We start from the raw sequence: 17500 nt of genomic DNA on the forward strand, positions 1-17500 counted from the left end.
GAGCAGTTAGCATGAAAATAGTGGTAGACAGCAAGAGATGCAACACTGTGGTGATGAGAGAGAGGCTGAAGACAGTCACTGAGAGGACAGGAGTTGATGAAGGGAAAGAGAGAGAGGATGAAGACAGTAAATACTACACAAGATAAATACAACTACACACACACACCCACACACACACAGAGGGAGGACATGCTTCACTGCTCTACATGGAAGGTAGCTAATAAGTAGTAATACAGGATTGAGTCACAAGTCCCAAAAGTCTACTAGTGTTGATAAAGGTGCGAGCAACATTGTGAAGTGATTACAAACCAAAAACAGGATAAGAAAAGGAAGGTACACAAATGACACGCCTGGCAGCGCGTCTCAGTGCCGGGTAGTGTGTGGGGCGCTGCTGCCTGCCGGCTTCACAGGCTTGGTGGTGAAGGCATGACCAACTCGGCCTAACAAGACCACAACCCTCACAGTGACTTCAAAAACAGGATCTAAGAGAGAATACAGTTCGGCACACAACAACAAACATGATTCACTCCAGTGTAGCGTTTCTTGTGACAAATTTGCGCTGTGGCGACCAAGGAACCCAGGGCTAAAAAATTTAATGATTCCAGGGAACCAGAAAATATAAAAGATTCCACAATTCAAAAAAATACATCAAAATGAGTACATCTGCACTACTAAATTTGAGACAACACAGCAAATATACACACTTCCCTCCCAAGTTTCACACATACATGCTTGCCATCCAGAGATTCACACATCACATCACCCTGAGTTTTGCACTGCTGTGACAAGTTTGGGGCACATTTACCTGCTGCTGCCATCACACATATACATACAATAAATCCTGCCTGCATCAGAGCTCCCCCACCCGCCCGCCCCCCCCCTCTCTCTCTCTCTCTCTCTCTCTCTCTCTCTCTCTCTCTCTCTCTCTCTCTCTCTCTCTCTCTCTCTCTCTCTCTCTCTCTCTCTCTCTGCAAAAGTAAGAATAATCATAAGGATTACAAAATAGAATGAGACTGATTGAGAATGAAAATGGAACTATGTATACAAGAATGAGAAAAGATGAAGTGAAAACAATATAAAATGAGAGAGAGAGAGAGAGAGAGAGAGAGAGAGAGAGAGAGAGAGAGAGAGAGAGAGAGAGAGAGAGAGAGAGAGAGAGAGAGAGAGAGAGAGAGAGAATCACTCTAACAGATAAGGGGGAGGGGAGGTGACATGGAGGGAGGTCTGAGATAAGATAAAAAGACTGGAGAGAAAAGTAAAAAAAAGAAGAGACAGGTGACACACAGGTGAGCAGCACCTTCCTTGCACAGCAGGTGAGTTAGTCCTGCAAGTTTTACTTTGTTGTTCCAATTAAATTTTCATTAAAATTCCAGTGCTCGCATGAGTGACGAGTCTGTTATGCCAGTTTTGATTCATCATTCCGATTAAATATTTATTAAACTTCAAGTGCATCATTGCAGGTATACGTAATAATGACTGTGTTGTGGCGTGTGTACCCTACTGTACCCACTCTGATTTTGTATATAATGAAGAATTTGAGAGACTGGTATCCAGAGTCAAACACCTGGAAAACAACTTATCAGAAGTAAAAGATGTGCTACAGAAAATACTTAGAAATGAAGAATTAGAGGGTAAAACAAATAAAAGAGAGGAAGAAATTAACAAGATAATAGTGGAGTTGAATGCAACAAAATCACAGTCCAAGGATGTTGGTGACAACGTGCTTCAAGACAAGGAGGATATTGGAAGAGTAAAGAGGGAAGCTGAGGCGGTGAAGAAAGCAAGTGACATCACAGAAAAACACCTCGACACAGAAGAACAAACAGAACAAGCTGGTGACATTGTGTCACCGTGTAAAGATGACACAAGTCAAACCTGTGCTTACATTCTAAAAGATAAGAAGAGATCAAACAGACACAAATAGGAGAAATAGATATAAGGAAGGAAATAGAAAATATGATAAGAAACAGCACCAAGTTTACCAAAGACACAGTCAATATTAAGACGTAAATCTGTTGTGTTCTTTGGCATAAAAAAAAAAAAAGTAATTATAAACAGCACTGAAAGAAATAGACATGAGCCTGCAGAGGTACCTAACATTTCAAATGCTATGATGGCAGAATTGGTAGTGGAGGAAAGTGTCAAGGCTTCGAAAGTGTGATCCAAAAATAGACCAATCGTTCAACGCCGTGCTGCAACACCAACACGCTGGACACAGTCTTGAGAAACCCTACAAAAATAAAAGAAAATGGGGAATGGAAAAGTATAGATGTTGGCAGATGCTTGAACAAGGAAGACTGGGGAAAAATTAAAGAATTGGCAGCTGAGGCTCAGAAAAAAAATGGTGAAAGGGCAGAGGAAGAAGCAAACACTTATTTATGCAAAGTGTGGGGAACGCAAGTAAACAAAAGTTACATTTGCACAATACCAACCAGGTTTTTAAAAAATGTATACAAAAATGAAAAGTTAAAATGATGTAGACAAATGTTTGATATGTAAACTAAATGAACTTGAGGATAAACCAGAAAAGTGCAAACCACAGATAATGTGTCACTGAGACAGTTAAAACCATCTTTATCAAATGCCACGTCAGACTTGAATGACGATGAGATGTGGAGAAGAGACACAAAACATGAACATGCAGGAGTCATCATGATACTGACCGGTAAAGACTTCAAAGTAAAACAAGTTGAGCTTGACACAGCAAACAAAGCTGAGTTAGTAGCTATTAAGACAGTAACAAGAAGGAACAACAATGGCAGCAACATTAAGTATTGTACGCCTCTGGGGACACCACCACCTTGGCAGACGGCCCAAAAGACTAACATTAACTGGAGATTTTAACTGTGGTGCAGACTGCAGTAAATGTCAAGTAAAAAAATCAGAATAGCAATGGAATAACAGATTACTACAAGTTGTACAGGACCCCTCACTGGCACACCACATCAGGCAATACACAAGAATGAGGGGCACAGATCAACCATCACTACTACACACTTTTCACAAGACAAGACAATGAAACAGAAAACACTGTGTGCCTCCCACTGCTGGGGAAAAGTGACCACGTGGCACTGACGTGGCACTTCATAGCGGCACACGTGGTAACGAACCAAAAAGACACCATTATAAAAAAGGAGATTATGAAGCGCTAACAAAATATTTAGATTCAATAAAGTGTGAAGAACAAGTGGACATGAAAGACAAATTATGAAGCACTAACAAAATATTTAGATTCAATAAAGTGTGAAGAACAAGTGGACATGAAAGACAAATTATGAAGCGCTAACAAAATATTTAGATTCAATAAAGTGTGAAGAACAAGTGGACATGAAAGACAAAAGATGAGCACTCAAAGTTTTGTGACAGTTACGATGAAGGAGCCACAAGACACATCCATTATGAACACACAAACACAGTAATGATAAACAAATGGTTAGACAGTAACTGCACTGCTGCAAGAAAAGAGAGACTTGTTGTGGAACAGACACAGGAGACATGGAGGAGAAAGGGCCGGTGAGAGAGACAGAGATGCAAGGAACCAATGTACAAAGAAAAGAAGAGAAGAGAAGCACAAACTGAATATCAAAAGGACACACCAGACAAATGTACAGACAAACCCAAGCTATTCTATAGTTTTGTTGAAAGCAAGACTAAAGTGAAAGACAAAATTCAGTGCCTGACAGATGAAGAAAAAAATTATTATACCGAGGAAGAAATGTGTCAGATACTAAATAAGAAATTCCAATCAGTATTTACAAATGAAAAATTATTTCTGGAAGGGCAAAATAGAGATGCAGAAGAAGAAACATTGGATAACTTAGTAATAAGTTGTGAAGAAATAGAAGCAGAGATGAAAGCACCGGACAAACACAAAGCTGTGGGTCCTAATGCCATTTCCTGCTGGATATTGAAGGAAGGTGCACAACAGTTAAGTAAGCCATTGAACATATCAATGCAACATTCCCTGAAGCAGGGGAGGCCACCACAGAGCTGGAAAAGAGTGGAAATAGTACCACTATTTAAGAAAGGAAAGAGACAGAACCTTCTCAACCACAGGCCAGTTTCTCTAGCAAGTGTAGCATGCAGCCATGAAAAGAACAGTAAGGAAGAACTGGCACAAAGAAGGCAGCAAATTATTATCAGATAAACAATTTGGTTTCAGAGAAGGAAGATCCTGTGCATCTAACATGTTCAGCTGCTACACCAAAGCATCTGGAAAAACTACAAGAAGAAGATGGACGGGTTGATAGTGTTGATCTGGATTTAAAAAAAAGTCTTTGACAGGGTTCCTCATCAGAGGCTTATCTGGAAAAGTTAAAAATCTATGGAGGTGTTCAAGGAAACTTATTACAATGGATAGAAAACTTTTTAAAGAAGAAAAATGAGAACACTGAGAGGTAAATACTCTACTAGGAAGCCTGTAAGCAGTGGAGTTCCCCAAGGCTCTGTGTTAGCACCAATTATGTTCCTAATTTATGGCAATGATATACCCGAGGTGACTACAGAAGGGAGCCACATGAACATGTTTGCTGATGACGCCAAAATTCAAAGAACTAAAAAATTAAGACTGGCACAGAGAACTGCAACGTGACCTTCACAGGCTGAATGAATGGACTGGTAAGTGCCACATGGAACTTAATGCAGATAAACGTCATGTTCTGAATTTTGGAAGAAGTGAGTCACAACCTGAATGGAAATATAAACTAGGAAATAAAAAATTAAAAGTCTGAGAGAGAGATTTGGGTGTGACAATAAATAAGCTAACTGTGGATAATGACAAACAATGAGGCGGGAAGTGTGCGCGCCCTGCTGGCAAACATGAGAACAGCATTCACATACACAGATGAACAGATGATGAGGAAATTAATAACATCATTCACCCACATCAGATTAAGCAGCGGTGGTATGGAGCCCACACTTAAAAAAACACAATTCAAAGCTGCAGAAAATTGAAAGGGCAGCATCACGAATGGTACCACTGATGCCTTAGAGAGTCAAGCTATGAAGAAAGATTAGAAAACCTGAATTTATCCAAACTAGAGGAAAGAAGGATGAGAGGCGACACAATCAAGTATAAATGTTTGACAGAAAGAGAAAAGACTGACACGCCAAATTTGTTTACAAGAGGACAAGAAACATGAAGAGGACATACAATGAAACACAAAAAAGGAGACAAAGACGCACAAAAACACAACCTTCCAAACAACACACCGCTGGAATTCACTGCCAGAAGAGGTAGTGCATGCAAACAGAAATTTAAAGAAAATACAGTAAAATCTCCCTAAACTGAAGCCCAGCAAGCCAAATGTGGGATAACCTGAACAGCCTTGTCAAGCTCCTCAGCCAGCGTGTCCAGCTCCACTGCTTGCCCACTCACACCTGAGCCACCAGCCAATATCTCTAACTCAGACTGAGAGACAAGCAAAAGTACACTAGCAATACAGTGCATAATGTTATGTTAGCTCTTATGTGACTTGTGTGTTGTGTACGGTTAAGTGAACTCTGAAGTGAACAGTTAGTGCAGTGTACAGTGTTATAAATAAATATGCTGTAAATATCTATCTCGGGGCTTATAACGTGCTAACAGATGTGCTGTAAATAACAATAAACAGCCAAAAACGTACAGTCAGATAAACCAAACTTTCCGATAAATTGTTGGCCACCTCGCCCCCACACAGTTCAGTTTGTGAAGGTTTTACTGTATGATAACTGGTTACTAAAAACACAAGATATTACCAGTGTGACTCAATCCTGTCAAAATATAAAGAGGTAAACACACACACACACACACACCTTGCCCTGCCGCAGCCCCACATCCACAACCCGCGCTGTCGTCTCCTTGGAAGTCTTGTCCGTGTTGATGACCTCTAACAGCTGCATCTTGTCCACAGGGGAGAAGTAGTGCATGCCAATCACCTGTGGGAGGGTCAGCTTAGGTCAGGTGAGGTCAGATGAGGTTAGGCTAGGTGAGGTGAGGTTATGTTTTCTCTCTCTCTCTCTCTCTCTCTCTCTCTCTCTCTCTCTCTCTCTCTTATGATCTGTGCATGTGTGAGTTAGGTTAGGTGCTTGCTCTCTCTTTCTCTCTAATGATCTGTGTGTTTGAGTTGAGTTAGGTTAGGTGAGGTGAGGTTAGGATAAGTGCTTGCTTGCTTGCTTTTCTCTCTCTCTCTCTCTCTCTCTCTCTCTCTCTCTCTCTCTCTCTCTCTCTCTCTCTCTCTCTCTCTCTCTCTCTCAGACAATTAGGACAAAGATAGTAAATGGAGAAGGAGGAGGAGGAGGAGGAGGAAAAGATGCAAGAAAAATAAAAGAACAAATATAAGCGTGCACGCGCGCGCGCACACACACACACACACACACACACACACACACACACACACACACACACACACACACACACACACACACACACACACACACATTAGGATAGAAAGATAGTAGATGGAGGAGGAGGAGGAGGAGGAGGAGGAGGAGGAGGAGGAGGAGGAGGAGGAGGAGGAGGAGGAGGAGGAGGAGGAGATGGCAAGAAAAATAAAAAGAACAAGTATAAGCGCGCACGCACGCACGCACATGCACGCACGCACGCACGCACGCATGCACACACACACACACACACACACACACACACACACACACACACACACACACACACACACTCACATTCTCGGGACGCTTGCTGGCCTTGGCAATGTCAGTGATGGGCAGTGCCGAGGTGTTGGTGGCAAAAATGCAGTGCTCAGGTATCACCGCCTCCGTCTCCTTCACAACCCTGTGCTTCAAGTCCAGGTCCTCAAACACGGCCTCAATCACCATATCCGCTGACGACAAGTCTGCATAATTCAGCGAAGGAATCAGGCTGGAGATGTACCTATCAGCCTCAAATTTCGTGATCTTCTTTCGCTTCACAGCCTTGTCTAGCCCACCCTGCACTTGGTTGATCCCCCGCGCCAGGCCGGCGTTGCTCACGTCCTTCAGAATGGTTTGAAAGCCTTTGTCAACCGATACTTGAGCGATGCCGGCCCCCATCAGACCGGCTCCCAGAATGGCCAGGGTTTGGTCACGTTTTGCTGGTTTGCCATATCTGGAAGGGATGGTGGGGTGGTGAGGTTTGGTGTGGTGGTGGTGGTGGTGGTGGTGGTAGTGTTTTCAATTTAACCAGTGTTCTCAATCTTTCACCACTATTCTGCCCATCTCCCTAATGCAAGAGTTAACCAGTATTCTCAACCATTCACCCTTTTCACTGGCACACTCCTGAACTCCCTGCCTGCCTCTGCATTCCCCCTGCCTGTGACTTGAACTCTTTCAGGAGGGGGGCTACAACACAGTTTCTCTGAGTTTGAATGATTTTTTTACATTTCTCTAGGGACTGGCACCTCAGTGAGCCTTTGTGTCTGTACGTTTGTTAACCCTTGTCTCTATTACAGGAAAATAAAGTAAAGAAACACTCCATACCTGTTTTTCTTGCACTCAGTTTGGCCGTGGAAGAGACCAATGAGGCCCCGGGATTCACTCGTCATGGCAAGCTGGCCAAAGCCTTGCCTCTCAGCCACCTCGCCCTGCTTCATGCCCTTGTCCAGGCCAGCACGCACCACCTGTGATGGGGAGAGAGTGAGTGCTGGAGAGAGGGGGTCGTGCCGAGTGTGAGTGAGGAGGGTAACAAACACAAGATACGGATAGAAAGGATGTGTACTGCATAAAAAACAGTGAGTGTGAGAGAGGCCTGGCATGTACACAGCAGACACAGGAAGCACAGAGGTACACACAGACAGACAGACACAGAAACACTCACCTCCAGAATCTTGAGTGGTGCAGGGTACAGGCCACCAGTCTGCTTTATGACGGTGGCCTTGGCCCGCTTGAACACTTGATCTTTGGGCCAGTCGTACTGCAGGGCAGCAGCCGTCACCTTGTCAACCAGGCTCTTGGGGCCACGCTTTGGCCGCACCGTGCCATTAGCCAGGCCCTGCGCCACCTTGATGGCCGTGTCCCCGAGGTAGGCCAGGGTGCCTTCGTCGGGTTGCTGCAGGCCAGGCCCCAGGGGCGTCACCAGGGCATCCACTAGGCCCATCTTTGCCGCCCGGGCTGCAGGGATGGAGCGGCCTGTCAGCACCATGTCCAGGGCGGCGGGGACACCCACCAGGCGCGGCAGACGCTGCGTGCCGCCACCCCCCGGCAGCAGCCCCAGCAGCACCTCCGGAAGGCCCAGCATGGCCCTGCCAGACACTGCCAGACGGTAGTGGCAGGCCAGGGCCACCTCCAGGCCACCCCCCAGGCAGGAACCCATGATGGCCGCCACCACAGGCTTGGGGCTGTTCGCCACACGCCGCAGGATGTCCTGACACGCACCACTCAGGCCCTCCACTTCCGCTGCGGTCTTGCATGCCTGCACACACACATACACCAAGAGTAAGCCTGCTGCATCCCTGCCAAACACAAACATAAAACCTAACCCAGCACTGCAAGGAGCCTGCTGCACCCATCTGTCCCTGCCACCCTGCTGCACCCTCGCCGAACACAGACAGAAAACTTAACCCAACCTAAGCTAACCAATCCTAACCTAACCCAGCCCTAACCCAACCATACCAAACCAAACCAATCTTAACCCAATCCAGCCCTAACCTAACCAAACCAAACCTAACCTAACCCAACCCAACCCTAACCAACCTAACCCTAACCCATCGTGCCCACACTCTTGAATCTTCCGAGTTTTCCACCATCTGGCTACGACTACAGAGTCATTCTCATACTGAATTTATCTGTGCTGTATACCTCTCACCTAACTCCTCTGACTATAAGAAATTCTTTCACTACTTAACTTCCAAAGTGGAGCACATTCTGACCCTCTTCCCTTTTGCAGAGATCTCCATTCTTGGAGACTTCAATGTTCACCACCAGCTTTGGCTTTCCTCTCCCTTCACTGACCATCCTGGTGAACTAGCCTACAACTTTGCTATCCTCCATGACCTAGAGCAATTGGTGCAACACCCTACTCGTATTCCTGACCATCTTGGAGATACGCCCAACATTCTTGACCTTTTCCTGACCTCTAATCCTTCTGCTTATGCTGTCACCCTTTCTTCTCCGTTGGGCTCCTCCGATCACAATCTCATATCTTTATCTTGTCCTATCACTCCAATCCCTCCTCAGGATCCCCCTAAGCGAAGGTGCCTCTGGCGTTTTGCCTCTGCTAGTTGGGGGGACCTGAGGAGGTATTTTGCTGATTTTCCTTGGAATGACTACTGCTTCCGTGTCAGAGACCCGTCTTTGTGTGCTGAGCGCATAACAGAGGTGATAGTGTCTGGCATGGAGGCGTACATTCCTCACTCTTTTTCTCGTCCTAAACCTTCTAAACCTTGGTTTAACACAGCTTGTTCTCATGCTATACATGATAGAGAGGTGGCCCACAAAAGGTACTTAAGCCTTCCTTCACCAGAATCTCATGCACTTTATATTTCTGCCCGGAACCATGCCAAGTCTGTTCTCCAACTAGCCAAAAACTCCTTCATTAACAGAAAATGTCAAAACCTTTCAAGATCTAACTCCCCTCGTGATTTCTGGCATCTAGCCAAAAATATCTCCAATAACTTTTCTTTCCCTCCTTTTCTTTCTCCAATAACTCTTCTTTCCCTCCTCTACTTCAACCAGATGGCACCACTGCTATCACATCTATTTCTAAAGCTGAACTCTTTGCTCAAACCTTTGCTAAAAACTCTACCTTGGACGATTCTGGGCTTGTTCCTCCCTCTCCTCCACCCTCTGACTACTTCATGCCACATATTAAAATTCTTCGTAATGATGTTTTCCATGCCCTCGCTGGCCTAAACCCTCGGAAGGCTCATGGACCTGATGCGGTCCCTCCTATTGTTCTCCGAAACTGTGCCTCCGTGCTTGCACCTTGCCTAGTCAAACTCTTTCAGCTCTGTCTGTCAACATCTACCTTTCCTTCTTGCTGGAAGTTTGCCTACATTCAACCTGTTCCTAAAAAGGGTGACCGCTCTAATCCCTCAAACTACCGTCCTATTGCTTTAATTTCCTGCTTATCTAAAGTTTTTGAATCTATCCTCAACAGGAAGATTCTTAAACATCTATCACTTCACAACCTTCTATCTGATCGCCAGTATGGGTTCCGTCAAGGCCGCTCTACTGGTGATCTTCTGGCTTTCCTTACTGAGTCTTGGTCATCCTCTTTTAGAGACTTTGGTGAAACTTTTGCTGTTGCCTTGGACATATCAAAAGCCTTTGATAGAGTCTGGCACAAAGCTTTGATTTCCAAACTACCCTCCTACGGTTTCTATCCTTCTCTCTGTAACTTCATCTCAAGTTTCCTTTCTGACCGTTCTATTGCTGCTGTGGTAGACGGTCACTGTTCTTCTCCTAAATCTATTAACAGTGGTGTTCCTCAGGGTTCTGTCCTGTCATCCACTCTCTTCTTATTATTCATTAATGATCTTCTAAACCAAACTTCTTGTCCTATCCACTCCTATGCTGATGATACCACCCTGCACTTTTCCATGTCTTTTCATAGACGTCCAACCCTTCAGGAGGTAAACATATCACACAGGGAAGCCACAGAACGCCTGACTTCTGATCTTTCTAAAATTTCTGATTGGGGCAGAGCAAACTTGGTATTGTTCAATGCCTCAAAAACTCAATTCCTCCATCTATCAACTCGACACAATCTTCCAGACAACTATCCCCTCTTCTTCAATGACACTCAACTGTCCCCCTCTTCTACACTGAACATCCTCGGTCTGTCCTTTACTTATAATCTGAACTGGAAACTTCACATCTCATCTCTAGCTAAAACAGCTTCTATGAAGTTAGGTGTTCTGGGATGTCTCCACCAGTTTTTCTCACCCCCCCCAGCTGCTAACTCTGTACAAGGGCCTTATCCGTCCATGTATGGAGTATGCTTCACATGTCTGGGGGGGTTCCACTCATACTGCTGTTCTAGACAGGGTGGAATCAAAAGCTTTTCGTCTCATCAACTCCTCTCCTCTAACTGACTGTCTTCAGCCCCTCTCTCACCGCCGCAATGTTGCATATCTAGCTGTCTTCTACCGCTATTTTCATGCCAACTGCTCTTCTGATCTTGCTAACTGCATGCCTCCCCTCCTCCTGCGGCCTCGCTGCACAACACTTTCTTCTTTCTCTCACTCCTATTCTATCCACCTCTCTAACGCAAGAGTTAACCAGTATTCTCAATCATTCATCCCTTTCTCTGGTAAACTCTGGAACTCCTTGCCTGCTTCTGTATTTCCACCTTCTTATGACTTGAATTCCTTCAAGAGGGAGGTTTCAAGACACTTATCCACCAATTTTTTACCACTGCTTTGATCCTTTTAAGGGACTGGCATTTCAGTGGGCATTTTTTTTTATTAGATTTTTGTTGCCCTTGGCCAGTATCCTTCCTACATAAAAAAAAAAAAAAAAAAAAAAAAAAACCAACCCCAACCCACACCACCACAACCTGCTAAACCAAACACACCCCACACCTAAGCCACTCACCTCAATCATGGCAATATCAGCCCCTGCAATGAAGCAGCCTGGCTTGTCTGAGATCAGCACAGCAGCCTTGATAGCCTCATCCTGCTCCACCTGAGTCAGCAGCTCCTCCACCTCACCCATCACTGCCTGGTTCAGCACATTCACCTTGCCTGGGGAGTGGAGAGTCAGCACCCCCACCCCCCCGTCCCGCACCCCCAGGGAGACGTGGGTGCCCAGCGCTGCTTGTGTTGTGCTTAGCCATCGCTGACCTGTGGATGTAATAATATAACTTCTTTATTTTTTTTCTTTATATATAAGTGAAGCAGCAGCCAAAACAACAAAATTATACTAAAACAAAAAAAAATGTCCACTTGTTGCCAATCATAAGTGTCTTGAAACCTGTTATTATTTATCTGTTAACAGTGACAGATATCATTTTGTTTGCTGGCGTCTGTCCCTGCCTGGTGAGTCACTGCTGAGTCACTGCCGGCTGTCCTCTATGGCTCTGTGGCTGTGTAGTGGTCTTTCATTACACAGCTGTTGTGCTTAAAGCCTCCTTGCCTCATATCTTATCAGCATGGTTACCCCTTACTCCTGACACCTCATTCCTGAATCCCCATACCACACCACAACTGACTCAGACCCATGGATATAATATTCCTAAAAAACGCAACACTCAAAAATACAACAAAAAATATCCACAAACTTCAGAAAATCCCCAAAAGACACCATTTATGACAGGTGCACACACACACACACACACACACACACACACACACACACACACACACACACACACACACACACACACACACACACACTACAGCTGCTGAAGTCAGAGTCGGAACATTTTTACTGACTCTGACTCCTCCACAGTCCTACATACGTGCTCTTCCTAAACCTTCCTAATCTTGCATGGTCACCCTACACAGTCTCCTATTGTCCAATCCTTTCCTGAAGCAAACACCTGGACAGTGCCAGCAGTGCCTGGTACAGAGAGAGAAGTGGTTATGCTATACACACCAAAAGTTTGACATGAATCAATTGAAAACGGAACCTCAGGGACCAAAAAAATTATTTACAACACCTCAAACACCAAAAATTTATTTCCAACACCTCAAATGCCAGAAAAAACAGATTTCCAACACCTCAAACACCAAAAAACTGATTTACAACACCTCAAATGCTAGAAAATTATTTACAACACCTTCTCAAAGAAACACACAAGAAAATAAATAAATAAATAAATAAAACAAATAACTTCAACTTTAACTGAATTTAAAGCTGTGAGCACTGCTTCCCCCCCACGAGAACCCTTCCACCAAAACGACATTTCAACTTGATGCAAAAGATTTAAAACAACCTGTCTTGGAGCGACTCAAACTAACCCCATGTTGTACTTGACTCACTGTGACTCACCACATAACACTCTACACCACAGTCCACGTCTCCCTCAATCTTCCTCTATTGGCTTCCATTCCAGCGACACTCTAACGCTCATGCTATGTAATCGTGGCCCGAGTATTTTCCAGACATCACACATCACCTCAGCAGAACACTCTGCTCCAAACAAACGCGGCTGTCTTCTTGGCCGAAGCAAGGAGTGGGTCGCAAAAGATAACTTTCCCTTACGGCTCGTGTCGGCACGTCACACGCTGAATCCGTCACTCCAGCACAGTGCAGCGCCCCTGCCTCTGCCTGTGCCAGGAGGCTCTGGGCCAGGAGGCCCACCAGCTAAGGCCAGGTGAGAACCTCACACAAACCTAACCTGGCATTTTCTGGAGTTCTTTCCCGGCCCCACTGCTGGTGTCTTCTCCTCCACTCTCTTGTGTACACTTTCAGACACACCTGAACTGTATGTAGAAAGGTGGGGAAGAAGTGCCCCTGTCTTTAAAGGGTGCTCAGGAGGGGTAAAGCATCCCTGGTTAGGTTAGGTTAGTTGTCATAGACTTGTACATTAAAATGAAACATTACCTAACCTAACCATGCGGGCTTTGCCCCCTGGATCCCCTTAAGGACAGGTGCACTTCTCTTCCACCTTATATTAACATTTAGGTGTCTAAAGGTGTGTATGCAAGACAGTGGAAAGAGCTCTACAAAAATTATCCCTAACCTGAGATAAACTTAACCTGACCTCTCCTGACACAAGCCTGACCTGACCTATCCACATATTTTGAGAATGACGATTTTAACATTGTACATCACCTGGACGTTGTCTGCAAATAAATAAATAAAAATATATAATAATAATAATAATAATAATAATAATAATAATAATAATAATAATAATAATAATAATAATCATGGAAGAGAAGGACTTGAGATAACATCAATAAATAAAACTAAATAAATAAATAAATAAACAAATAAATGAAAAAAAAAATACAAAACACTTGACACGGCCATTTCACACAGCGGCAGGTCACGGCAGCTCAAAGGTCACCAGGCAGGCACAGGTCACACAGCTCACAGGTCACACGCCGCACCACCAAATAATAACCAAATAAACAAAATAAAGCCAAAAAGTAGGTCAGTATAATCCTCATTTCGCCGGTCAGCTGATACGTGCCAGACCTGTATACGCTTCATCAGTCTTATTTGTTGGTTTGTGTGGCGTGTGGCGGCGTGTGGTGGAGCGTGCTGCCCCCCTCACCTGTGCTGAAGGGCAAGCGGTGTGTGGTGAATCGGCACAACGCTCCCACTGCTCGAAAAGTGGCCATGATGGTGATGTGTAGCACAGCCTCTCGTGTCCTCGCCCGACTCCGGCGGCCGCAGTGTTGCCACCTTGCCCGCCATAGCTTAACACTTATTTTATCATTTATTATTATTTTTTTTAAGCTATATATAAGAACGGAGTGTAGATATTTACAATTGGTTATAATACATGGCGATAAATACAATATCAATCAGGAAAATCGACGTGCATATACTCGGGGAAGAAAATGTACGAAAAACAGAAATATAGTGGAAGGCAGGTATCCAGAAAGGCTTTGCTATCTCACACACCACGACTGTTTTCAAAGGCCACTGAGATGATTAGTCGGATTCATAAGACCGTTCCTCCTGTAAAAAATGATGAAGTCTTGTTAACATGTCACTGGAGACAAACCCTTAGGAACACGCTCTGCTCTCTCAGCAAGACTGTTTTCAAAGGCCACTGAGATGATTAGCCATTTCAAAGACTGTTTCTCCGGTTGAAAATGCAGAAATTTTATCAATCTCCACCCCTCCTTGCCACACTCAGTCCTTATTCACACAGGCTTTGCTCTGTTATTGGCCGGGTGCCGAAGACTCTCCTATTAAAAATGTACAGATCTTGTTAATCTGCCACTAAAAACGTGAAAACATCCTTAAGAACCCGTATAATTATTACACTGGGCCTTTTGAAAGTTGTGGAGGTGCAAGCAGTTTATTAAGGAAATGTTTCAAAATTGAGGGAGCGGGGAGAGCAAGGATTGGAAGAGAATAGGGAAATAAAAGACGAGGAAAAGCATTGTTAAGTATCTGCTGTTTTTTTTTTTTTTTTTTTTTCCTGACTGGCTACTTATATTTTATTTGTCCCAAGAGCGTTTCAAAATTATACTACGTAATATTTTATGTTTCATTACAGTACATTAGATAAGCAGCCCTGCCCTTATCATCGTAATTCACGCTGGCTTGGCACCACTGCACAGCTGATTGTGGCCCGGGAGTGGTTCAACTACCTCATCCTAAACTGATGTATTTATTTATTTCATCGTATTCCCACATGTTTAGTCATAAAAAGAGTGCGTTAATTTTTAAGTGTTTTTTTACCTTTTTTTGTTTTTTTTTTATTGTGGCATTGGAATGGCTCAACTTCTACAGGTGCTCGCATGTTCATAAGAGGTCGCTGTTCCTCACTATATATAGTCTTCTCCACGAGCCTCTGTCCCCAACCTCCTCTCCACTCAATCCTCTCTCCCTCAGGTCCTCTCCAATGCGATCCTTCCACCTTTTCTTAGGTCTGCCACGTCGTCTTCCCTCCACCAACATATACAACATCCTTCTGCCGACATACCCTTCTTCTCGCCTTCTGATGTGACCAAACCATCGCATTCCCTCTTCTTGTACTTTCTTTGTCACCTCCGTTACTTTGGCTGTTCCTCTTATAAAGCTGTTTCTCACTTAATCCCTCCTTGTCACCCCAAGCATCCACCTTAACATTCTCATCTCAGCAACCTCCAACTTATTCTCCTGTGCTTTCTTTATTGGCCACGTCTCCGCACCATATAACAATGCGGGTTTAACCACCGAACTGAACACTTTCCCCTTTACTGTGGCACTAATTTTTCGGTCATTAGAGAACTCCAGTTGTTCTTTTCCAATTGGAGTGGCTCAACTACCACATCCTAAACTGGTGGGTTGATTTATTTAACCGAATTTTTGCGTTTCAACAAAACAAAACAACAAAAAACTGTAGGGAAATGTTTTTTTTTTCTCTCTCTCTCTGGTTTTTATTCCTGTGTTTATTTATTTTTTTTTTCCTTATTTTTTAGTCCTCCAATCACCTCAAGCCCAACCGGAATAAGATATTCTGTCCACCTCCCTAATGCAAGAGTTAACCAGTATTCTCAGTCTTTCACCACTATTCTGTCCACCTCCCTAATGCAAGAGTTAACCAGTATTCTCAGTCTTTCACCACTATTCTGTCCACCTAATGCAAGAGTTAACCAGTATTCTCAGTCTTTCACCACTATTCTGTCCACCTCCTTAATACAAGAGTTAAACAGTATTCTCAGTCTTTCACCACTATTCTGTCCACCTCCCTAATGCAAGAGTTAACCAGTATTCTCAGTCTCTCACCACTATTCTGTCCACCTCCCTAATGCAAGAGTTAACCAGTATTCTCAGTCTTTCACCACTATTCTGTCCACCTCCCTAATGCAAGAGTTAACCAGTATTCTCAGTCTTTCAGCACTATTCTGTCCCCCTCCCTAATGCAAGAGTTAACCAGTATTCTCAGTCTTTCATCACTATTCTGTTCACCTCCCTAATGCAAGAGTTAACCAGTATTCTCAGTCTTTCATCACTATTCTGTTCACCTCCCTAATGCAAGAGTTAACCAGTATTCTCAGTCTTTCATCACTATTCTGTCTACCTCCCTAATGCAAGAGTTAACCAGTATTCTCAGTCTTTCATCACTATTCTGTTCACCTCCCTAATGCAAGAGTTAACCAGTATTCTCAGTCTTTCATCACTATTCTGTCCACCTCCCTAATGCAAGAATGAAGAGGGGATCTGATGGAGGTCTTGAAGTGGTATTGGGGACATAAGCGTGACGTAGACAAAATCTTGAGGGTTAGTAATCACAACAGGACAAGAAATAAAGATAAGATTTTAAAAGAGATGGGAAGGAATTGGTTCTCAAACAGAGTGGTGGATGAATGGAATGGACTCAGGAATGGGGCTGTTAGTGCTGAGTCATTAGGGAGCTCTGAAACAAGACTGGACAAGTGTGTGGCCAGGGATCACACATGGAAACACCCACACATGTTTTGTACAGGGACTGCCACGTGTAGGCCTCATGGCTTCCTGCACCAACCCTTGTGTTCCTGTGTACTACTACTACTACTACTACTACTACCACTACTACTACTTACTACTACTACACAGACAGGTGTGTTTTGTAGAGGGACTGCCACGTGTAGGCCTCATGGCTTCCTGCACCAACCCTTGTGTTCCTGTGCACTACTACTACTACTACTACTACTACTACTACTACTACTACTACTACCACTACTACTACTTACTACTACTACACAGACAGGTGTGTTTTGTACAGGGACTGCCACATGTAGGCCTGATGGCTTCCTGCACCAACCCTTGTGTTCCTATACACTACCACCACCACCACCACTGTAGGGACACTTGTTCATTATCATACTTGGTGTTTCTGAAACGCCCCACGTCAGCTGTTCTTAATCATTAACTCTTTATCAGCTTACATGGGTTACTTGCTTCTCTATTATTATTTTCTTATAAACATAAATGATGG

At 44.1% G+C, this 17500-nt stretch overlaps 1 protein-coding gene across 1 annotated transcript in view; it reads right to left on the minus strand.

Moving 5' to 3' along the window:
• Nucleotides 1-17500, minus strand: part of LOC135096295 (trifunctional enzyme subunit alpha, mitochondrial-like) — a 25089-nt gene that overhangs the window by 7168 nt on the left and 421 nt on the right. Inside the window, exons 2-7 of the mRNA XM_063997683.1 lie at nt 14138-14268; nt 11506-11753; nt 7787-8380; nt 7450-7589; nt 6658-7078; nt 5794-5916 (exon numbers count right to left, since the gene is read on the minus strand). Of these exons, the coding sequence (XP_063853753.1) occupies nt 5794-5916; nt 6658-7078; nt 7450-7589; nt 7787-8380; nt 11506-11753; nt 14138-14204 (1593 nt within the window). The 5' untranslated portion in view covers nt 14205-14268. The remainder of the gene's footprint in view (nt 1-5793; nt 5917-6657; nt 7079-7449; nt 7590-7786; nt 8381-11505; nt 11754-14137; nt 14269-17500) is intronic.

This window comes from Scylla paramamosain, unplaced genomic scaffold, assembly GCF_035594125.1.
Source record: "Scylla paramamosain isolate STU-SP2022 unplaced genomic scaffold, ASM3559412v1 Contig3, whole genome shotgun sequence".
NCBI classification, from domain to species: Eukaryota; Metazoa; Arthropoda; class Malacostraca; order Decapoda; family Portunidae; genus Scylla; species Scylla paramamosain.